This window comes from Pimephales promelas, chromosome 1, assembly GCF_988280905.1.
Source record: "Pimephales promelas chromosome 1, fPimPro1.hap1.1, whole genome shotgun sequence".
NCBI lineage: Eukaryota > Metazoa > Chordata > Actinopteri > Cypriniformes > Leuciscidae > Pimephales > Pimephales promelas.
Window position 1 is genome coordinate 51,229,993 of NC_142769.1, and position 24,297 is coordinate 51,254,289.

Genomic DNA, 24,297 nt, shown 5'->3' on the forward strand with positions numbered 1-24,297 from the left:
TCGCTGCAATTCCACCGCAAGACGATGGATGAATATAAAGGTACAACGACTATCTTAATTTACTTAATATTTCTCTTGTGGACCTACATTAATGACAGTAAAAACTTACAAGAATATTTCTTGTTAAACAAGTGTTTGAAGCTGCTTTTGATTTTCACAGACAGCAGAGTTGTGAACTAAAGACTGTTATTAGGCCTATAGAGATATTAATATTATTATTATTATTAAATATACATTCTTTGAAACATCTACAGATGCAACATGACATCATGACTTTTGCATAAACATACACGCCACTTTCAAGTCAAGCATGTTATATATACGCATTTTCAGCTATCCGCGTGTATGCGTGTATGTCTACGCCATTAACGTCCGTGTGATTCCGCGTGTATGTACACGCCTTTAAATGTCCGAGCGAAATGAAGCAAAATGTACATCTACATCTGGGAAGCGATATTTTTTATTAGGATGGTAAGGGAACACTCATAAATGCTATTAACCCCAGTGACGGGTAGGTTTAGGGACGGGGTTGAGGTAAGTCATATTTATTCATTTGTTGCCCCCCCGGTGGCTGAAACGGGTAATAGCATTTTCTTAAAAAAGTTGTAAATCTCTATAAACAGGTATCGCTCACTCGGTCGATTGTGTCATCTACCAGAGAAGCTTCTCTGCGATGAGGAGGATAATATAAGGAACTGGCTCGTCTCTTGCGATCCTTCACATCGAAAGCGACATTACGGCCAAGCTCTCACCTGAGACCATTATCAACGCATGCAGTCGGCTACGCAAAAAAACTAAAATTAGCATACTGTTGCACTAGTCTACGTAGGTCTGTAAGTTTTTTTTCTCTGGCAAATAACTGCTTGAGCTGGAGAGACTCAATACTGCTTTCAATGTGCTGTCATATACATGTTTCAAAAGTGGAGCGTATTGTGTGACTGTTCATTTTTCCCGTGTCTTAAATTTTAGTATAAATGCAAAATTTAACTAGTTTTTTAATCATTCTCATTGCCAGAATGTGTTTTGAAAAAAGGAAAGAAAACTTTAAGGTTGAAGGTCTGTGTACTTTGCTGACAACGGATTTTCGTTTTGAAAGAAAAAAAAAAAAACGAAAAACAGCCCGTTTCTCTATTACCATTTAAATAGGAAAACAAAAAAACGGAAAACAACCCATTATTCGTTTTTCGTTCTGATATTCAAAAACGGAAAACAAAAAATAATCTCGTTATCCGATTTTCCTTGATCTGTTTATAGATGGAAATCAAAATACGATCCATAAATTGTAATCCTTTCCTGCGTCCCAGCTCGCCTAATTATAGCCAAAGAGTCCTTTCAGGTATATATCGCCCAGCCCTACCTTTAACTTTTAAATAGCCTACATCATTACATTCAAATGGCAAACACATTTGGAAAGTCTTCGCATGAAACACCGACTAGCCTACTGGCAGGTGAACGTGCGACAACATTTCTCTCCAAAATGGTAAGAAATTTAATTAGATTGAATATTTTAACTGTGACGAGATGATTACAGGATGCACGCGACAGATCTGGGCTGCGTTTCCCAAAAGCATCGTAAGCCTAAGTTGATCGTAAAAACGATCGTAGCCTACGAATGATCTTAATATTATGTTCTGTTTCCCAAAAGCATCGTAACTTAAGTACCACTTGAAAATCTTCGTAGAACTACGAGTGTTCTGGAGTAATCGTACATCCCCAAGTGCATTGAAAGAAGACAGAGTTATGAGGTCACCTGCAGGAAAACCGTCAGATTACACTTTTATCCAGATTCAATAGATTACACTGCAACGTAAGTAGCCTATAATTTATAGGTTTTGATTGTACACTTTGTTGTACTCGTGTTTTGTTTAAATGAATAAATTAAATAATTAAAAAGTTAAGAAAATACAGAAATAGCCTACACTAAACGAATGAACAAAAACAAAAAATCATAAAATAAGTAAACTGGGAAACTGACGTGCACGAAAACCAGCCATGGATTGGGCATTTCTCGCGGACCTCCTTCCCTGATCTTTGAACACGGTTGCAGTTAGTTTGCAACATGTCCTTCCAGGTGTTTTGTTTTTCCTTATTTGTATGGTGTCCTTTAAATCTGTTAAAAATAAAATATTTGTTTCGCTCTAGCTCCTCTGAAAAGACATGAATTTTTTTTGAAAGGTAGCCTATCTTCTCTTGATTTTTTGTTTTTTTCTCAGCCATTTTGTCAGCCTATATAGGTGTTTTATATCCATATAGACTTGTCTTGATTTCTAATCCACAACAAATGACGATTATTAGGCTAAACGTTCAGAATACGACTTCATATAGGCTAAGGTTATATTTCAGGTCTTCGCGAATGGATAGCGACGCTTAAGTAGCACGTAGAACGCGTTCTCGCGCGTTCATGTTAAGTGCTTTTTTGGGAAACGCACGTGGAATTGCTCCGATCGTTCGTAACCTTGCACGTAGAGAGCGCTCTTAAGAGCTACGATACAGCGTTATCGGGAAACCCAGCCCTGTCCATTAAAGATGTCGAAGTACTATATGCATCGAAGCTTGCCTACTCTTTTACTCAAAAGTACGTACTTTTTCTTCCAAAAAGAGTAGGTAGGCTATACTTTTAGGGGGTTGTATAGGGGAAATGAGACGCAGGAAAGGATTAGGCTACGTATGGGTCGTATTTTGATTTGCGATTTTCATCTATAAACAGATCAAGGACAATCGGATAATGAGATTGTTTTTCGTTTTCCGTTTTTTTTTATATCAGAACGAAAAACGAATAATCGGTTGTTTTCCGTTTTTTGTTTTCCTATTTACTAATGGTAATAGAGAAACAGGCCGTTTTTGTTTTTTTCCTTTCAAAACGAAAATCCGTTGGCAGTAAAGTACACGGACCGTTGAAGATAATATTTTAACAGTGCAAAAGTGGTCCACATTTCATGATCCTATAACGAAGATGTGACGCGAAGTGGCTGTTTATGCGAAGTTCAAGCTGTTTACAACGAAATAAAGGCAATCAAATATGATTGTACTGTTTTACTGTTTTTTCTTGGGTTAAAAATAAATATGTTTATTTAGCATGTTTATTTTTTTGCCCCCCCTGGTTCGAATGTCAAACTCCGCCTATGCTTGGGACATCTTTTGACCATACGTCAATATCTGCCTTTTTAGGGCCCCCTTAAACGTCGGTAGATGGCGATCCCGGGCCATCATGCAACTGACGGTTTACCTTTAACGTCAGTTAGGTGACGGGGTAGGTTTAGGGTTAGGTTTAGGTCTGGGATCCGATAACCTCATCTACCGATATTTAAGGGGGCCCTAAAAAGGCGGATATTGACGTATGGTCAAAAGACGTCCCAAAACGTCAGTTATACGACGTCTTGGGATGAGACTGCGCTGCTAGGTCATACACAAAATGCATATCTGTGTCATCTTCATTATCCCCGATCAAAACAGAGACACTCCAGCTGTTTGTTCCAGTGATATTTCAGTAAGTTTGCCAGGTACACCCACTTCGCTTGAAAATAATCCGTGGGCAAGCTATACGTCAGACAACGGCTTGAGTGGGGAGACAAAGAACAGAGCAGTGAAAATGTACATTTCAATTTCATTTATGCTTTTCCCAGTATAGCAGTCTTTATTAAATTAATATTATGTCATCTCAAATCGTTAAATATATTACCCTTTTGTTGACTAAATGCTGTGAAATGGGAATTTTTAAAAGATTGCGGCCGATGACCGTTTAGCGCCACTCTCAGGCAGCAAAAAAGGCAGCGCGTCTGTCAGCAGTGCAGTTATGATGTTTATATTAAGTTAATATTAACATAAATTGTTACAGGAATTGAATATTTTAACATTAAAATTGATCAGCTGATCAGTTAATTTTCCATTTTCGCTGTTGAAATCAAGTTGCGCTCTGTACGGAACACCATTATAAGCCTGTATGTGCTGCATTAGATTTTTAACACCGTTGAGTGCATTAAGGACCAAAAATGGCCACATATTTAACATTGCCTAAAATATTATATATTATTATTATTTTCCACTTTTACCAAGTTAAATCTTTTAACCAGCATCAGTCCTCATCATAACTACCAAAAATGTATTCAATTTCAGGATTTTAACCCTTTAATTACCAGTTTTGTTTGCGAAACCATCGATTTGTATAAGAGGAAAAAACACAAAAATTCAATTATTTTCAATAAACTAAATGCAAAGAGAAAACTTTAGATTTGGATTATCACAGTTCCACTTTGCAAAAAATCCCACTTAGCGCGTTAGAGACCAAAAATGGCCACCTATTAAACATTGCCCATTGCCTAAAATAAGGTGCATTTCCACCCATAGGGAATAAATATGTAGTGACGTCATCTGGTGGAATACACTATATAATGCAAATATAATGCTTTTGCTTCAAAATGAAAGGATGTTTGTGCAAAAATCATGTTTCATGTATTACTGACAGCCTCAGATTTAAACAACGTTTTAATGGGTTTCAATGGGCCATTTTTGGTCTTTATGGTGCTGAGTGTTACTATTTGATCTACACAGTGTGTGTTATACATATTTTGCAAAATGGGATCACATTTTTTACATGTATCCAAAAAGTCACAATTTTGCCAAATTTCATACCATTTGCATTAAAACAGGCAAAATGGTCAAAGAAATTAAACTGCAAAAGACCAAAAATGTCCCTAATGCAGCATAAGGGTTAATGCTTATCATCTTCCGTACACAGGTGGTGGAGGTAGTTTTCCCCACTTTTCTCAAAAACGATTGGTCCAAAAGACATCAATCAATGTGTGGACCAATCAATGGATATTCCCCCGGAGAATGATCACACAAACCTGCTAGTCTTGCTCTCAGAAACAGAGGAGTGGTCGCTGACGTGCGGTGATAGGCGAAAAGTGTACGGAACATGGTTAGTCTACGTTAAGTCAAGCCGCCGTTTAAAATTGGCGCGGGCGGCAACTTAAAACCAACCCATAAACAGCTCGTAAACACAAAACTCAGAATATGCACAGAAATAACGACATTCAAACACATTAAGTGACTCAGTCCATCATTAAAACATGTCGTCCATCGATATTGAGCAGAATCTTGACTTCATCTATTATATTTTAACACTTTATTACAGAGCTCATCTACCTGTGTCGCTCAGTTCAAAGCTGCTGTTCTTCGAGAACGAGACGCGATTGGGCAAGTCAGTAAATGGAAATGACATCACTCAAACATAAAACTCAAAATATAATTTTAAAACAGATATGAACAGTTTTCCCCGACTCTTCAAAAAGTATGAACTGCAATATCTGCACAGAGTCACAAAAATAATATGGAAATAGATTTAATTTATTTCTATGAGATGACATAAAGTTTACTCACAAAACTCAAAACATTACACCTGAGTAGTTTTACGATGTTTTATGTAACAGTTTTTGGGTGTGTTTATTGCTAAGAAAAACCTTAACTTGATAATAAATGAAAGTGAAAGTCAGATCTTGGTTTCCAGCCGTCAACAACCTCTCCACAAAGAAAAGACGGTAAAACAGTAATTTAAGTACTTTACATTTTACAACATGAACATATAGTGTTGTGTCAAGTTTCATCAGGGAATATTATAGCATCCAGACATGTAATCATTATGTAATCTGTGAAATCTCAAATTGATTTGATTAAATTTTGATTTTATGTGTTGGAAAGGGATTTCTGAGCACCTTGACAGCACTAATAGACTTTTTTTTTTTAAAACAAAAGTTTACGGGATAAAAAGCACAGCATACATCAAAAAAAAGATTTATTACATTTTTTGACATCTAAGTAGCTGACAAATGTAGCTCTGCTCGATTTAGTCCGCATGTGTGTGGTGTACGATGAATGCAGTTGGGAATGGGAAAAAAAAATGAAGGGCTCAAAGTCAAGAATAACCTTTATATTTCACTTACAGACACTGGCGTCATAAACAGACAAGGATAATGGGATGTAAGTCATATCATTATCATACACTGTTCTTTATTGGCATTGATTCCATGAATAACCTATGAAGAAGTAACCTGGCCCTAGCCAATTCGCTCCGCCTAGCTCCACTCATCCATCTGGAACCGATCCATTGAAATGGCGTTTCAGAAGGCTGGGCCTTATCAAAAATCCTTGCATATGATTGGATTAGCCACTTGTCTGTCATCTCAACATGACATCATGACTTTTGCGTAAACATATACGCCACTTTCGCGGCAGGTGGCGTGTTATCTCTACGCATTTTGAGCTATCCGCGTGTATATGCGTATATGTCTACGCCATTAACGCCCGCGTCATTCCGCGTGTCTGTACACACAGTCAAATCTCCCGTCATAAATGCCATTAACCCCAGTGACGGTTAAGTTTAGGGATGGGGTTGAGGTAAGTCATATCTTTTTCTTTCCTAGGATGGTAAGGGAACAGTCATAAATGCCATTAACCCCAGTGACGGTTAGGTTTAGGGACGGGGTTGAGGTAAGTCATATATTTATATAACGTTAAGTCAACGGCGTTCATAAACACGCTGAAAGGCGATTATGCGTCTTGATAGCACGCCAAAAATGGAAATACGAATTGGCGTTTCATACACACGCTATTTCATGAGATTAGTCTGGTCATCTTTATCGACGTGCTATTTCAACCACTCACACCGAAGCCAACCCGTGCCGCTGATGAGAGTGACGCAACTGAAATATTAGGAAATATTAAATGAAACAATATTAGGTAGATTGGACAACACGGATGAAATAGCGGCATCAATGTTAACGCTTGCTTCCTCGATGCGAGCCGCCATTGTTGCCTGAATCAAAACAGTCTCACGGTCGCTTCTCCACTATGTCACATCTATGAAACTCCCGCCCTGCGTCCTGATTGGCTAAGCCATAAAGTTGGTTGGAGAAATCACTCTCAATGGAAGAGGTTCCAGATGGATGTGAGTGAAGCTAGGCGGAGCTAAGCGGAAGGTTAATAAAGAAGTAGTTCACCCAAAATTTAAAAAATTGCCACCCAACATGTCGACGAGTTTGTTAAAACGCCTTAATGATGGATGTGTTCCTTATCTTTTCACCTCACAAGACCTGAATTGATCGACTGGAGTCATGTGGGAACTTGTGGATTAGGGTGGTGTCTTTATCAGCTGTTTGGACTTTTTACTTTTTATTTTGCCAGATATTTGTTTATATAGGTTTAAACGGTATTCATGGAACCATCAATGCCATAAAGAACCTTTATTTTTTGAAGAGTGTAAGTTCACATAGACCATCTTTCATTAACTGCTCAAAGACTAATACTTGTTATGTTTGTTGCTTGTTTTTTTTTTGTTTTGTTCTCCACAGCTTGTGTGTCAATGCCAGAGAGAAGAATTGTACTTTTGGGAAGAACAGGAGATGGCAGAAGCTGTGCTGGGAACACGATTCTTGGAGAAAAAGTATTCACCCCTAGAGCTTCAGATAATTCTGTAAAAGCGCAATGTCAAAGAAAAAAGACAAGGAGATATGGAAGAAAGATCACAGTCTTCGAAACACCTGCATTCTTTGACACAGATTGTAATGATGAGAAGATGAAACCTGAGATTGTTAATTTTATGATTGAATGCGCTCCAGGTGTTGACGCCTTTGTGATTGTTCTAAAGGTTGAGAAGTACACAACACAAGAATTGGAGGTCCTACAGCGACTACTGAACACACTGGACGAGGTTGTCTTTGAACATACAGTGATATTATTCACTCATGGTGAACAACTAGAAGGCAAGACCATTGAAAAGTTTCTGAAGGATTATCCACAACTACAGGAGCTGGTTGATAAATGTGGAGGACGCTGTCATGTCATCGACAGCAAATACTGGAAAAGACGTAAACAAGGGAACAAGAGCAACAGAGTTCAGGTGAAGAATCTGCTGGAGACCATCGACAAGATGAGGAATACGAGCGGCTGCTACACCAATGAGCTGCTTCAAAAGGTGGAGAAAGAAATCCAAGAGGAGATTGGAAATGTGGATGAGGAACCTCCAGAAGAAAAACGGGAAAAAGCTAAGAAAGTTGTCCAGAATAAAATGCTGCTGCAGCTTGCGGGAGCAACGATAGGGGCGCTGATTGGTGCTATTCTTGGCGGTCTTGCAGTCACTTGCATCCTGACTTTCTTGCAAACAAACGTCCCCTTAAGAGCAGTGCTAAATGTAGCATCAGCTGTTGTCTCGGCTGCAGGAGGAGGAGCAAGAGGAGCAGCGACAGAAGAAACCGCGGCAGATGAAGCAACAGATCCCGGAGGAAAAGCTGAGGATTCAGGAGATAAAGCAAGAGAAGCGCAAGCAGAAACAGGAGAAAAAGCAAGAGGAGCCACAGTTGGAGCAGTGGCAAGAGCATTAGTGCCAGAGGGAATAGCCACATCAGCTGTCAAAATTGCAGCTGTTGTAGGAGCCGTTGGTGGAGGAGTCGTTGGAGGAGTCACTGGATGGAAAGCTGCAGAAGAAGCTGATTCAGTGTATGACGCAATGACCAAAGCTGCAAAGCTGAACTGCGAGAATGCAACAGTTGTGTTTGAGAACATGCACAGTTTTTTAGCTAATGCTTTCAGTAAAACAGAAGAAAATAAAGAATAAATTGAACTTGTGCATATTCGATGACCTGATTAGAACCAAGCGTGCCGCACAAGCCCTCAAAAGTGAAGCCAAAACGTCTCGATCGCCCCCCTGTGACCGGTCCTAGGGTGCTTCTCAATATCCCTCCTCGTCTCCTCGCTCCTCCGTCCTCCCTCCTATGACCCGGAAACCGATCGAGGAAGCAAGGGAAGGAAACGAGGATGCACAAATAAGAAATGAGAAGCACCCCTTGTATAGACGAATCTGACGAGCGTTCTGTGTTGGCTGCCATCTTGTGGCGACGCCATTACTGAGCTGTTACACCGGCATAGACATATGCACCGGTATGTAAACAAACCTCGGTGATAGCGCGAACGCACCCTCGATGACAGCTACAGACAGGCAGAATGACTTGTTGGGTTGATGATGTTAGACAGTGGCCTCCAGTCACAGATGAAGGTACAAACGATCTTACAGATTATTTATGAAAATAGCTTGGCAAGCTAGCTAGGCTAATGTTTGCTAACGAGGAAACTATAAAAAGATCTGTCCATTTGGCAACAATAAATAAATAAATGAAATCAAATAAACAAATTCATGTTTTTCATTTGTGTCCATTATTTATCTCATTTTCACATTGCAACGGGCAAGGGTAAGGTAACGTTACAGCTAGAAAGTATACATCATATCGACCAATTAGTGTTTTTAAACCATGGAAAGAGGTCAATATAACAGCGGGAGAACAATTATGTCACATAACGTTATATTTAGCTCAGGAAAGCCATTTAATGATCATAGCATGTTAATTGAATAGAAAAAATATCAAGAGAGGAGATTTTGCTGATCACTATATCACATATTTATTATATTTTTTATTTATGTCATTAAATAATTGTTATTATACGTGAATGTCCGCGTCTTGTACTCGCCCAGGAAATCTTTGTAAACCGTACGGCTCCAGACAGAGGCAGTCGACCCGGGGTATTCACAATGTTTTCTCTTCAAAATTGAAATTTTACTGCCACCATAGAAACAATTTATAACGGAAACTGTTTACCCACTCGACATTATACAAGGGGTAATGTTGTAACGTTAGTGACAGTCGTAAATCGCGAGCTGTTTATTCCAGTGGACGCAAGTTGCAACTAAAACAATAGGAGGCAATGGCGCAAAGCTACCCAGCAACAGCTCAGTAATGGCGCCCACTTACTTCCGGTAGTTTCGCCGGATTCGTCTATAGCTCATAAATCCCGCCTCCCCATGTTATTCAATGGGACGCGAGACCAACTAAACAATTAAATGACACTTCACACATCCTTTTTCCAAAGATAGTTTCTGTCATTTACTGTAGTTTCTATCACGTTGATGTAATTTCAAGTGTTCGTTTTTAAAATAAGTTTGTTTTTAGTTAGTTATGTGATGATGAAAACGGTGCTGTGACATCATGATTGACAGCTGTGATTGACAGGTTCTCTGTGCGAGGTAGTCACTGAAGCACCAGCGGACTTTTTCCATAATGTTGATTATGTGGTCAGTAGTTGTATTTACCTTATTTTAACGAGGTTCTGCAATCAGCAGACACCATTGGAGAAGAACGAAGCAGACAGAGGACACTTAATGAAAGTGTGGGGCATGTGCTTGCGTTTGATTCAGCGCGAAGGAGGGCGCGGCCTTGATTTCGCGGCTTTACTTCCTGCTCACGACTGGGCATGACTGGTCCCGAAACACGCAAGTGCGCAGACTCAGGTCCCAAGATGTCAGCGTCATATAGAGACACTGGCGGCTACAGTTCTCTCCGATGGAAAAGAGCGAAGGGGCGTCGTCCATCTTTTTTTACAGTCTATGATTAGAACCAAATCTAAAAAGACTATTCTGATTCATTTAAACGTCTATTTGAAAAAATGCAATGTTTGATTCTTTATTCTAAGCTTATTAATTTTCCTAAGAAAGAAATTTTCTTTTCATACAGTTTCACCTCACATTATATGAGCTGTATTATTATTTCTTTAAAAACGAAATTTGAAATACTTTTTGTAATGCACGTTTGAATATGAATACAGTTTCCTGGTGTACATTTATGCAGATGAGCTGAATTTCTAGATCTTAAACAATACACATGATAACTGAGAATAAAAAAAAATTCCTTTAAAATGGCAGTCTGTACATTTACTATATAGTTTAAGTTATGTAAAGCATTATTGCATTTGAGGGATGTTGCATGAGATCTAGGTTCACGTCTATTTAACTGTCCTTCATTGCATTGGCATGGGAGTAAAGCCCTCAAATGTGTATAGAAAACAGGAGTCACTCCTAATACCCAAATTACTGAACTCTGTGTTAAAGTGAAGCCATTTAGCTGCAATCTGCATGGTTAACGAATCTTCTTCTTCTAAGATATCGAATACATTGTAAACCTTCTGGACTGGAGTTCAACGGTCTTGCTTTATGGTCATAATGACTGTTTGACAACTTGTAATAAATGTAATTAGGCTGTTTGCCTGAAGGCTAAAACTATTGCATATAAACATAATTTGAGCATCCAACCGAAGGACTGTCTTGGGTACCATGGGATAACACATATAATGCATTTGTATTTGTTGCACATTCATTAATCTCTGGCTACTTTCCAATTCTTATTGTATTCTTATGTACACGTGGTGAGCAACCATTCAATTTTCGTAGGAGCATCTTCTGGTGTGCGGACTTATTGTTTACTTTTGTTGCTACTTTACTGTCCAGCACCCAGTTTTATTATTTTATTGTTTTGGATGTGCGTGCTACACCTTTTGAACTCTACTTTCCAATTCTTTCCATTCGTAATGCACCATTTTCATCAGACTGAATTGAAACATTTTGTTGGTAAAAATGGTCCACAATCCCTGAATAAACACTGTATTTGGTCTTGGTTAGTTCGGTATTTTACACTTAAAGCCCTGTTTTAAGATCGTTTCTGATTAAATAGAACGGTTAAGATTGAAATTTCAGACTGATCTCATGAAGTAGCGTGTGTATGACACGCCAATTCGTATTTCCATTTTTGGCGTGCTATCAAGACGCATAATCGCCTTTCAGCGTGTTTATGAACGCCATTGACTTAACGTTATATAAAGATATGACTTACCTCAACCCCGTCCCTAAACCTAACCGTCACTGGGGTTAATGGCATTTATGACTGTTCCCTTACCATCATAAGAAAGAAAAAGATATGACTTACCTCAACCCCATCCCTAAACTTAACCGTCACTGGGGTTAATGGTATTTATGACTGGAGATTTGACTGCGTGTTCAGACACGCGGAATGACGCGGACGTTAATGGCGTAGACATATACGCATACACGCGGATAGCTCAAACTGACTCGAAAGTGGCGTATATGTTTACGCAAAAGTCATGATGTCATGTTGGAATATTGGACAAATGCTGTTGTCCCGAGAATTTTAGGTTTGTGTGTTAGCACCCACACAATCATTCATAAAACGCATTAAACATTCATTTACAAAGACGTCAAACTCACCGAGTGGTCAGAGATGTTCACTGATATGCTCACACAAACATCGCTGCAAAATATGCTTTCCAACAGGTTTTATCCTAGTTTTTGGCTGACTCTATTGACTTGACTTGGTACAAAAACTACCATTAAATCCTGTGTTGTTGTTGTTGTTGTGTGGAATCTGGTGCGCGCGCGGCGGCCGGTGCTGGGCGCACGCGATAGGAAACGGCAGCATTGCTGATACTTATTTTTAGCTCCATACAGACCGATTTCACGCAAAACAGGCATAAATTGCATGCATTGTGAACGTCAGACTTATAATCATTTTCATTCCGTCTCGTCTCGTCAACGAAAACTCGAAAACGTCTCGTCATGTTTTAGTCACCTCAGAGCTATTTTTAGCTAGTCATCGTTGCGTTATCGTCATAAAAAAACGGTGCGTTAACGAAATCATTTCGTTATCGTCATCACTGACGAAAACATCACTGATATAGAACCTTTAACAGGCTCTGGGCATTGAAAATCGCGACATCAAACTCTCTTTACACAAGTGTTTTGACCGCGAACGATCAATGTTAGGTACAGTCATTAGATAAAAAGACGACGTCTAATGTTATATGTTAACAAACTGCACACAGAAACATTGTTCACGATGTCTGCCGTCATATTCCCGTCTCGTCAACACCAGACTGGTCAAAAGTTTGCATGTATTTGTTAAAGGGGAAATGAAACATCCATGTTTTCGCACTGGTAGTGCTAATAGCTACATATATTAGGGAAAAGTGTCTCCACTCTGACATTCTTCAGGGAAAGCATTGTTGCCGCTTCCAACCTATGCATCCAACACGTCTAACTTACCTCCCGGCACAGCATGCTAAACGTGTGCGCCGGTGATGCATAATTGACCACGCAATACAAGCTCAAGATCAACCTCTTGACAGCAGATGGACTCTGACACGGTGGGCATCGCAGTAACGCTACAACAGCCACACTGACACCTGGTAGCGTTGCAAACCCGCTATGTCTTCGTCCCAAACCACCACCGGCTGTTCTACACAGCAATGTAACTTACATGGTGTTGACGAGACGGGTATATGAGGGCAGGGCAGACATCGCGAACAATGTCCATATACTTAATAGCTTGATCAAAATTTTGCTGATTATGATATTATCAAGAACCACCTGATCATATTTTCTCTCACCATAACAGATGTATTTGATTAAAACACAGTTACAGCAGCCAGAGAAACACTAAAACAAGAGTAAAGGGTCAAGAACCCAAATAAAGGAGCCATTAATCACGATTCTGGTGACTTAAAATAAAACTGAAATGAAACATCAAACCTCTGTTCATTCTTAATAAGAGCTTGTTTATGTAGATTAATAATGTCTAAAACATCCAAATGTTCAAACAAACTCTATTAAACATCACTGGACTACATAAACACAAGTTACCAATACGTGTCAGTGTTCATCCAAACACTATTGTAAGCACATGGCAAATACACTCCGACTACAGTCACATGTGATGCATTTCTGACACAAGTTACTACTATAACACATTTAGTGTGTAAAAGGTTTCAACAACACACTGCTGTGTAACACATTAGTTGTGTTAAACGTAACACAGAGATGTGTAAAGAAACGACACAGGTTGTGTGTTAAATTTGACACATGTGTTGTCCTTGAGCAAACACACTACATGTGTTAAAATATACATAATATGTGTTAAAATCTACACAACATGTGTCATTTTTAACATCTCTTTTTACATAACACAGTCTCATCCCAAAAAGTCATATAACTGACGTCTTGGGGCGTATTTTGACCATACATCAATATCCGCCTTTTTAGGGCCCCCTTAAACGTCGGTAGATGGCGATCCCGGGCCGTCATACAACTAACGCTTTACCTTTAACGTCAGTTAGGTGACGGGTTAGGTTTAGGTCTGGGGTAGAGTTAGGATCCCATAACCTCATCTACCGACGTTTAAGGGTACCCTAAAAAGGCGAATATTGACGTATGGTCAAAACACGTCCCAAAACTTGTCCCAAATAAGACGTCTTGGGATGAGACCGGGTTGTTTTACAGGTTGTGTTATTTTCAACATCATTTTATAAGAGTGCACCAGTGTAAATAAAACTTATTTACACACAACATTTCGTCAGTTGCTACATTTTAATCTAATTCAAAGTGCTAGTATCAAAATAAAGTGTAACCTAACAGATTGCTCATTACACAGCAGACACAATAATACATACAATATATCCATACGAATGAATCTGTGAATTGATAAAAGTATGGTGCTGGTAATGGCAAGTTCATGAGTTTTGTAACGTATTGATGACAGGACATGTGGTTGAACTGCCTTTAATAAAGATGGTAAAGCAATAGCGCCTCATAGTGTTCACCCTGTTATTACAATACAAGTTTTACTCATATAAGACATCTAATTGTTTCCTCTCTGCAGATTTCTGACAGAAATAAAGTCACATTGGTCAGTAAAGAGTAAAGCTGGTAATGATGTGTTTTGGAGTTCAATCATTCTCTGCTGAGATTTCATGTATTTTGTGTGCAGAGGATTTTACTAATTAATCACTGAATGATCTCATTAAAACATGTGCATTTAAACATATATCCAAACATACAAAAAAGTGTTGCCTTCCAATGCTAAAGCCAAACATCGCAGTCATGGCGCCAACTAAACCGACCTTGGCTAAGAGCCACCTTACGATTAAATGTAATATGACATGACAGAATATACACAGATGATCCCTGTATAAATATATACGGAGAAGTTAAAAAGTTGTATGAAGTAACAGCAAACCAGAGCTTATAGAAATATATGGGCTCTAAATGAAGCTACATGAACAGACCGAGCTGCCGTTGCTGACAAAATGTGTGCGCTGCTCTAGAACTCCCGCGTGAACTTTGTAACATTACAAATATGCTGATAAGACATTGGATACATATTTTAATCAACATATGACAATCAACTCCCTTTCCCAAATCAATAAACACTGTTGATAAATCTGACAGGATGATTCGTCGAATAGGTGAGCATTGTGCCGATACTGACACAAGAATATTTCTGAGGTAAAATACACTGAACCACGCTCTGACACTCTCTGAAAAACATCTACAATGGCATTAAATATTGTAACTTAGCCTATGAACGCACAGCAATACCTCAAAAGGAAGAAGACTTTTAGAAAATAATCCATGCCAGGAAAACGTCTCGGTTACGTATGTAACCCTAGTTCCCTGATAGGGAATGAGACACTGCGTCAAACGCTGTGGGAACGCCCCTGCGTTGTGCGTCATGAAGCACGTATGGAATCCGCCCAATGGAGAGATGGAACTTCAAGGCGGGAGACGTCATCGACCAGGAAACTATAAAGCATCCCCAAAACACAAGCGCATCAGCTTCTGATAGGCCTGAAGGAGCGCTAACGGAAGTGCGGGAAGTGTGGCGGAACGACGCAGCGTCTCGTTCCCTATCAGGGAACTAGGGTTACATACGTAACCGAGACGTTCCCTTTCAAGGAAACTTTGAGCTGCATCAAACGCCATGGGAACGCGAATACCAACATCGCCATAGGACCAAGTGACCGTCATGTGAGAACTAGTGCACAGAGGATGAGAGCACCTCTGTGCCCCAGGGGTAGAGCTTAAGTCTAGATCATAGAACTTAATAAACGTATGCGGTGAGGACCACCCAGCCGCATCACAGACATCACTCAGGGATACTCCTGACAATAAAGTTTTAGTAGTGGCCATACTCCTAGTAGAGTGGGCTCCTTCAGCCAAAGGTCAAGGCTGACCAGCCGACTCATAAGCAAGTGAGATTGCCTTGACCACCCACTTGCTCATTCTTTGTTTAGATGCAGGACACCCTTTCCTTTTTCATCCAAAAATGAAAAATTCCTGATTATTTACTCACACCAAAGCCGTCTAATATGTATATGATCTGGCGCCCAACAAAATCCATTTTTAGGGCTTCAAACACCCAGCTGGCAAATAAGGGTCTTCTCTAATTAAAGGATTCACCATTTTCAGAACAAAATAATATAGACTTTTTGAAAATTCAGAATGAACATTTAATCAAATGAAAGGTATGTTTCATTCAAAATCAAAGCCGGAGTGTAATCTCTATCCCAGAAAGTACAAAACGGACTCATACAATTATGACCTATAAGTTGTTTTTCAAGCAACATTGGTTTATTTTCATATCCATAAATTATATACAATACAGTGCTAATATCTATAGATTAGAGAAAAACATAAAGACACAAACACCAGATGTGCAAAGAGATTCTTAAAATACATATAATTTGTTAATATTTTAGACATCTAAAGAATAGTAACCAATGGTGTTAGAAAACTTTGATAAAATCACATTATGTCATGACAATTAACAGAGAAATAAAACCACAATAAAATCACAATTAGTAGATTCACTCAGAAATTACTAAAGAACAAATCAAACAAATCAGAGTAAATAAGAAAAATAAAGAACACAAACATTGTCATCTTCTCAGTGCTAATATCTGCTGCAGATGAAGTTGAGTTTGCGAGTTTCAGGAAGGCTGATCCAGCGCTGATCTCCTCCAGACTGAACTGCTCCTTTTCTCTTCTCAAGTCTGCAGTTTTCCGGTCTCGTGCCGTTCCCTGGAGCCCAGTTCTGATAGCACACGATCTCTCCGCTCAACCAGAGCCACATGTTCATGCTGCAGTAGTTGTGTAAACCCAACCACACCGCCTCAGTAGACGCACGTTTAACCACATTCATCACCTCCTCCTGCATCTGGACTGAATGAACCGAGACCAGATCCGTATAATTCTGTCTGCAGTATCTCATAGCTTCAGTCCACGTCAGAGTCTCAGTGATCAGAATCAGTTTATCTGGACACAAAACACACCACAAGCAAACACTAGAGAGAGACTGATCAAAAACAACATGCAGAACACACACTGTGGAGGAATCTGTCATGTCACACATGTAGCGTGAACTTTAAGATATCTGGAGGTGATGGGTGGAGTGTGTGTGTGTGTGTGTGTGTGTGTGTGTGGATCTGCTCACCTTCATGACACACAAAAGGAAATCGGTTGCTGCAAGAGATGTCATCCCATTGTGCCTGACCGCTCTGAATGATCACAGCACAGTTTTCATTTCCTCCAGCATTATCAGGTTCACCAGGACCCCAGTTTCTGAAAGAGGAGTCACTCTGATCTGACCACTGCCATGAGTCTCTGAACATACCGATCCAGACATCAGTCGATATGTGACTATCATTGATGAACTTCTGAATCTGTTGACTCGCATCCTGATTCTTCACACTGACCAGATCAGTGTGATTCTGTCTGCAGAAACTCTGAGCATCTCTCCAGCTCTTCGCCTGATTGACAAAGACGAGTCCTGTGTTCACTTTAAGAAAAAGACATGGAAAGACATGCTTTACTATTTACACAGAGGTGGAAGCATTAGACATGCTTGAGCATGATCGAATGATTAAATGAGCTCTTTAAACTAAAGTCGGGTGTCACGGAACGTGCGAGGCAAAAAAGGTGTGAGGACTCAAATGAATGAGAATGGTGATTTTTTACAAAAATAAACAAACACAAAGCAAAAACCCACGAGGAGGAAAAACAATGAATAAAAATGAAACAACAACTGAACCTTAACATGAAGAGGAACACGGGGAACGGGAGACATTAGACAATGATCCAATAAAGACTGCAAACAAGAGGAGACTAATCAATAGGGGAGAGGTGGAAGAACTCAAACAATAATCAGGTAACGAGGGGGAGGGATCAGACAACGACAAGAGCACATGGCCCAAAATAACAAAACACCCATGTTCAGCACAAGACAGGACAGGCATACGGCATTACCCCCTCCCTACGGAGCGGCTACCAGACGCTCCATAAGACCGGGGCGGGAAGAAAACACCGGGGCGGGGCGGGAGGGACAGACTGGGGCAGGGCGGGGCAGGAGGGACAAAAAGTTTAGTCTTGGGCGGCCAGGGTGAAGCAGGCGACCAGGCAGGAGATGCAGGCTCAGGAACAGACCCCGGCTCAGGAACAGACGCCGGCGCTCAGGAACAGACGACGGCTCAGGAACAGACGGCGGCTCAGGAACAGACGCCGGCTCAGGAACAGACACCGGCTCAGGAACAGACACCGGCTTAGGAACAGACACCGACTCAGGAACAGACACAGACACCGGCTCAGGAACAGACACCAACTCAGGAACAGACACCAGAATAGCAACGGCCACTAGGACAGAAGCAAACACAGAAACAGACGCTAACTCCGATTCAGGAACAGACACTGGCTTCGGCTCTGAAACAGGCACTGGCTCCGGCTCTGGAACAGGCTCAGGAACAGACACTGGCTTCGGCTCTGGAACAGCAGGTCCTAAAGGTCTGATGGGCATCTCCAGATCTGTCTCAGACTGGGCAAACGGGATATGCACAGTTTCTGACTGGGCAGATGTGACGTGAACACTCTCTGGCTGGGCAGACGGGATGTGAACAGTCTCTGACTGGGCAGGCGGGACATGAACAGTCTCTGGTTGGACAGGCAGGACGTGAACACTCTCTGGCTGGGCAGGCGGGACGTGAACACTCTCTGGCTGGGCAGGCAGGACGTGAACACTCTCTGGCTGGGCAGGCGGGACGTGAACACTTTCTGGCTGGGCAGGCGGGACGTGAACACTCTCTGGCTGGGCAGGCGGGACCTGAACAGTCTCTGGCTGGGCAGGCGGGACGTGAACAGTCTCTGGCTGGGCAGACGGGACATGAACAGTCTCTGGCTGGGCAGGCGGGACGTGAACAGTCTCTGGCTGGGCAGGCGGGACATGAACAGTCTCTGGCTGGGCAGACGGGACCTGAACAGTCTCTGGCTGGGCAGGCGAGATGTGAACACTCTGTGGCTGGGCAGGCAGGACGCAAACACTCTCTGGCTGGGCAGGCGAGATGTGAACAGTCTCTGGCTGGGCAGGCGGGACGTGAACAGTCTCTGGCTGGGCAGGCAGGACGTGAACACTCTCTGGCTGGGCAGGCGGGACGTGAACAGTCTCTGGCTGAGCAGGCGGGACGTGAACAGTCTCTGGCTGGGCAGACGGGACCTGAACAGTCTCTGTCTGGGCAGGCGAGATGTGAACAGTCTCTGGCTGGGCAGGCGGGACGTGAACAGTCTCTGGCTGAGCAGGCGGGACGTGAACAGTCTCTGGCTGGGCAGGCGGGACGTGAACAGTCTCTGGCTGGGCAGGCGGGACGTGAACACTCTCTGGCTGGGCAGGCGGGACGTGAACAGTCTCTGGCTGAGCAGGCGGGACGTGAACAGTCTCTGGCTGGGCAGGCGGGACGTGAACACTCTCTGGCTGGGCAGGCGGGACGTGAACAGTCTCTGGCTGAGCAGGCGGGACGTGAACAGTCTCTGGCTGGGCAGACGGGACCTGAACAGTCTCTGGCTGGGCAGGCGGGACGTGAACAGTCTCTGGCTGAGCAGGCGGGACGTGAACAGTCTCTGGCTGGGCAGGCGGGACGTGAACAGTCTCTGGCTGAGCAGGCGGGACGTGAACAGTCTCTGGCTGGGTAGACGGGATGTGAACAGTCTCTGGCTGGGCAGACGTGACCTGAGCAGTCTCTAGCATGGCCTCCGGAATGGCAGCGGGCTGCTCAGGCACGGGCTCCGAAACTACCGCAGGCTGCACAGGGACAGCCTCCAAAACGACCGCAGGCTGTTCTGGAATGACCACTGGAGCATTGGGGAGGTAAGAAGTCCTTCTCCTCCTCCTCTGTCTTTGATGGCGAGGTGCAGACTCAGTGCTGGACAGGACCCCCGCCGAGGACTTTGGACTGGGCGGACCAGCGGTGAGGACCTTGGGCTGGAAGAAACCAGCGGTGGGGGCTTTGTACAGGACAGAACCCGCAATGATGGCCCTGTGCTGGGCGGGACTAGCGACGAGGGCTTAATGATGGACAGGACCAGCGGTGATGAACTCGCTGGGTGGAACCCGCGACGAGCGACTCCGGATCAGGAACATAACAGTAGAATTTGTCGACCACCTCCTCCCCTGCAACCTCCCCGAATTCCGGAGAACTTGGCCAAACGAGTCGCCTCGAACGACTCACTATCTCTGACGGAAGTAGTCACTGAAGATCTTGCTGCCGCAGCTTCCTCAGTCTTTTGAGCCCATAAATCAAAACATTGAACGATGTTTAACCGAGCACTTCCTCCCCGGTCTGTGAACCTCCTCTCCGTGGTCCCCTCACTCCCCCATTCATAGGAGGAGGGTTACAGAATCCCGAACTTCTGGATCTATACATTTGTGATGGAGTCGGCCTTGCAGACAAGAGACTGGGACAAGAGACTGGTTGTGCCCCTCTTCTCCGCTGAGGCCTCAAATGGTCGGATCGTTCTGTCACGTAACGTGCAAGGCAAAGAAGGTGTGAGGACTCAAATGCAGGAGAATGGTAATTTATTACAAAAATAAACAAACACACAGCGAAAACTTATGAAGGTGAAAAGACACAATGAATAAAAATGAAACAACAACTGAACCTTAACATGACATTAGACAACAATCCGACAAATACAGCAAACAAGAGGAGACTTAAGAAGGGGACTAATCAAGAGGGGACAGGTGGAAGAACTCAAACAATAATCAGGTAACGAGGGGGAGGGACAACGACAAGAGCACATGGTCCAAAATAACAAAATATCCATGTGCTGCACAAGACAGGACAGGCATGTGACCCCGGATGCACACTGTGCGTTTTATTCCTTTACGGTTGTTGCTTGTTAAACGATCATGATTAAAATGGTGACAAAGAAATCTCTAACGTTTATTTTGGTCATGGCTCTTCTTGAAAAACGTTGTAGGAGAAATCACACTGCAGGACTGAGAGTCAAATCTTCTGACCCTGCCAGAATTTCGTCTGAGGTAAAATTGGATCGCGAATGTCATTAATTGGCTATCGTGAACATGTCAAACTAACGATCAAATACTTCAGATTTTAGCACAGGATCAGAGGAATCTTTTAGGTTTTGCTAAATTTGTCTCAGACTGTGTGCACCCAGCTTAAGGGTTTGTAGATTATAATCAGATCTTTATGTTATCTTGTCTGTTAACAATTCAGGTGAAATATTTGCCACAATGTTATACAAGTAGATTTGACTTGGAAAATCCTACATTTTGACGATTTTCATTTACATTAATTATAGTGTTTACTACTGATGCATTATAAAAAGCATCTTTTGTTAAATAAGTATTTTTTACATTGGGTATTTGTACTTACTGTTGTTGCAAATGAAATGCCGAGCATAACTACATCCCAAATCATGCCATTCTCCATTTTTTATCATAGCACACATCTCTTCTCTATCATCAGGTTGTGTAGGTGCCCAGTTCAGATAAAGCGCAGGTTCACCTGAAGACCACTGCCATTTATCAACACCCGTCCTCTTCAGCCCAATCCAGACACGTTCAACATTCACACTCTTCTTCAGCTCGTTCATGTCGTTCATGTTGTCAACGGTGGCCAGATCTGTGTAAATCTCTCTGCAGAATCTCTGAGCTTCAGTCCAGGTCTTCAACTCGTTTATAAAGTGATACTGACGCTGAACACATTCAGATACGGAGCAGAGAGCTGTGAAAGAGAGCGTTTGATTAAATGCTTTTCATAACAGGGTCAAACCTGATCAAACTATAAACCACAAACACACTCACCAATGAGAAGAAAAATCAAATATAGAGTTTGCTCCATTTCTGAGGAAAAACACATTGAAAACTCAAAAACTCACATATTCATCTTCAGACTAAAACATGATCATGTACTAAAAACATTTTAGCAGCATAACAAGATGTACTATCAATCAGACAGTATTCTCAAAGTCTTATTGTAATTTATTTGAAGAATGAACATGTTCTTACTTTAGAGGTCGTGTGTTTCTGTCCTGAGTCTGATGTTTCTGTCTGCAGATTTACACTACGTGATTATTATATCTGCTCTCACCCCTCATTCAGGTCAAAACATCATTTGTGTATGTCACTAGAATTTATTTTCATATTTTACTTCCTCTGTGTATTTTTCCACATCTATTCAATCCAGGAAAACAAGTGTAGAATATTTCTCCCCTTATTTGTATTTTTTACACCTGTGTCAGTGTAAGTTCCTCTTTGTATTAAATATGATTACATTAATTCTTCAATAGTGTTTCTTCATCTGTGTTACGTCCTTGGGGACGTTTATAGTGTTTTTGGGTGTGTTTTGTGTTCTCTTTTTGGTCTCTTTTGTTTCTTCTACTGTCACTTTCACAGGCCATCGCTGATTGGCTGTTTTGCCTGTCAGTCATTTATAATAAAATACTGTATATGGTTGAGTGGGTGTGTCTTGTGAGGCGGGATCCTCGTCCTCCTGATGCTTGACACCTGGAGAAGCCCTACTCAAGGAACATGCCACTGCCAATGAGGGAGAGACAATTTTTGTTTTGACCTTTTTTGTGATGTGTTTCTTTTTGCTTGATTTAGTTGTGTTAAGTGTTTTGTCTGTCATGTTAATCTTGCCCTTTTGAGTGTTCCAAACTTCTTATTTGTGAGCACTGAAAGTTTTAAACTGATCTTCAAAGCTGGCGAAGGTTAAGCATGAAGGAGGACCCCTCTCCTCCTTCCTTACCAGATGTGGTAAGTTTACGGTAAGTGCCGTGGAATTTTTTATCCTTTGAAAACTTCCCTCGCGTTTCTGTCCTGCAGTGAGTGCAAACAGAGGGTTTGCAAATGGAAGAACAGCTGGGAATAAAATGCGGGTAGGAAAATACCGTGCCAAGAAAGGACTTTATTCTTTTGACAGAGGGCGTACAGCCATCATTTTCCATCAAGTCATCTTCATTTATATAGCGCTTTTAACTATGTAGAATAGCCGCGTTTCCACTACTGGGCTAGGGCAGGGCCAGGGCTAACGCGAGCCGAGCCGAGCCAGTGGCCTCGGGCCTCAAGCACGGGCTTGCGTTTCCACTGTCGGGCCAGTAGCCCCGCAGCGCTGCCCTAAACCCCGCCTCTAACACGCCTTTCTAACAGAGGGACGGGGACCCAGTACACCGTCCATCAAGTCGATCCATGGAAAGTTCCTTCTCTGAGCTCCGCTTTGTCCATTGTGCATTTTAATCGCCTTGTACAATACTGCGCCCGCAACTCTTCTTATTTTTTCCTGAACTTGAAGTGTTGCTTGCTGAATGTTTAGCTTACAAAGTTCAGCATCGATGTATTTTATAACGTCCTCGTTTCTTCACACGCCGTCAAAGTGATGTCGTACCCTTTCTTCTGCCCAAATGTTCAGAGGAGTTTTGGTATTTTCGACAGACCAGTACAGGCGATTCTCCATTTCCAGCAGTGATTATTTTGCGCGATTATTTCACAAAGTGAAATGTGCATCTTGCTTCAGATCATAACGTTCCATAACACCAATAAACTACGTCTTTGAGCACACCTCTAGCCCGAGCTGTCCCGCTTTGGCCCAAGGTATTCGACGGGCCAGAAATCCTAGCCAACGGCCCTGAGTAAGCCCTGATCAAGCCCCGGAAGTGACAGTGGAAACGCGACTGGCCCTGGCCTGGCAGTGGAAACGGCTATTGTTCCAAAGCTGCTTTACAGTGATAATAGCAAATTGAAGTAACAAAGATTGTTTTGGCTTCATGACAGCTCTAGAATTAAGTTATTTTCCAGCTAAAGTTAGTTTTAATTGATTCACTTCCGTCACAACTAACTTAGTTGCCGCTAACACCACGCCGTTTTAACGGAAAACTCTAAAGTTCACTCTACGCAAACTTTAAAAACGCGAACCTGTGAGAACTCCGATGCTGGTGCTGGTGCACATGCATATTAAGAGTCCATTCTATAGGGATGCACGTTTGAATATATGTGAGTGACCGAGTGTTGAGCTTTCATCCTTGTGATACCTTCACTTTGGCTGGATCAACAGACACTCCTTTACTGTCAATGATGTGGCCTAGAAATTTGACCCGCCTTTGAAGAATCAATTTTAGATTGTTCTCCCTTATTCTCTGAAACACTGTGCAAGCTGGAAAGAGTCTCACTTTCTGATGGTGCAAAGACAAGAAGGTCATCAAGATATCACAAGAGCTTTGAGAAATTCATATCACTGAAGATATCACCATATACTTCTTGTCCTCCTCATTCATCAGGATAATATAAA

The 24,297-nt window shown here is 42.0% G+C and overlaps 2 protein-coding genes across 4 annotated transcripts; one reads left to right on the forward strand and one right to left on the reverse strand.

The window, feature by feature from the left end:
* The first annotated feature begins 5,489 nt into the window (after positions 1 to 5,489).
* Positions 5,490 to 11,885, forward strand: LOC120461279 (GTPase IMAP family member 7). Its single transcript, XM_089131652.1, has 3 exons — positions 5,490 to 5,537; positions 5,942 to 5,976; positions 7,347 to 11,885. The coding sequence occupies exons 2-3, from the start codon at positions 5,970 to 5,972 to the stop codon at positions 8,606 to 8,608; spliced, it is 1,269 nt and encodes a 422-aa protein (XP_088987778.1). The 5' UTR covers positions 5,490 to 5,537; positions 5,942 to 5,969; the 3' UTR covers positions 8,609 to 11,885.
* Positions 11,886 to 16,504: 4,619 nt separating this feature from the next.
* On the reverse strand, positions 16,505 to 22,092 carry LOC120461252 (macrophage mannose receptor 1-like). Of its 3 annotated transcripts, XM_039649417.2 has the most exons (5): positions 22,020 to 22,092; positions 21,816 to 21,854; positions 21,385 to 21,735; positions 17,160 to 17,504; positions 16,505 to 16,981 (listed from the first exon to the last, which is right to left on the reverse strand). In XM_039649417.2, the coding sequence occupies exons 2-5, from the start codon at positions 21,850 to 21,852 to the stop codon at positions 16,620 to 16,622; spliced, it is 1,095 nt and encodes a 364-aa protein (XP_039505351.2). In that variant the 5' UTR covers positions 21,853 to 21,854; positions 22,020 to 22,092; the 3' UTR covers positions 16,505 to 16,619. The 3 variants fall into 3 exon arrangements, with proteins under 3 accessions (XP_039505351.2, XP_088987827.1, XP_088987836.1); XM_089131701.1 differs by lacking the exon at positions 22,020 to 22,092 and having other exon boundaries at positions 21,816 to 21,870; XM_089131710.1 differs by lacking the exon at positions 22,020 to 22,092 and having other exon boundaries at positions 16,505 to 17,010; positions 17,156 to 17,504; positions 21,816 to 21,870.
* Between the last annotated feature and the right edge of the window lie 2,205 nt (positions 22,093 to 24,297).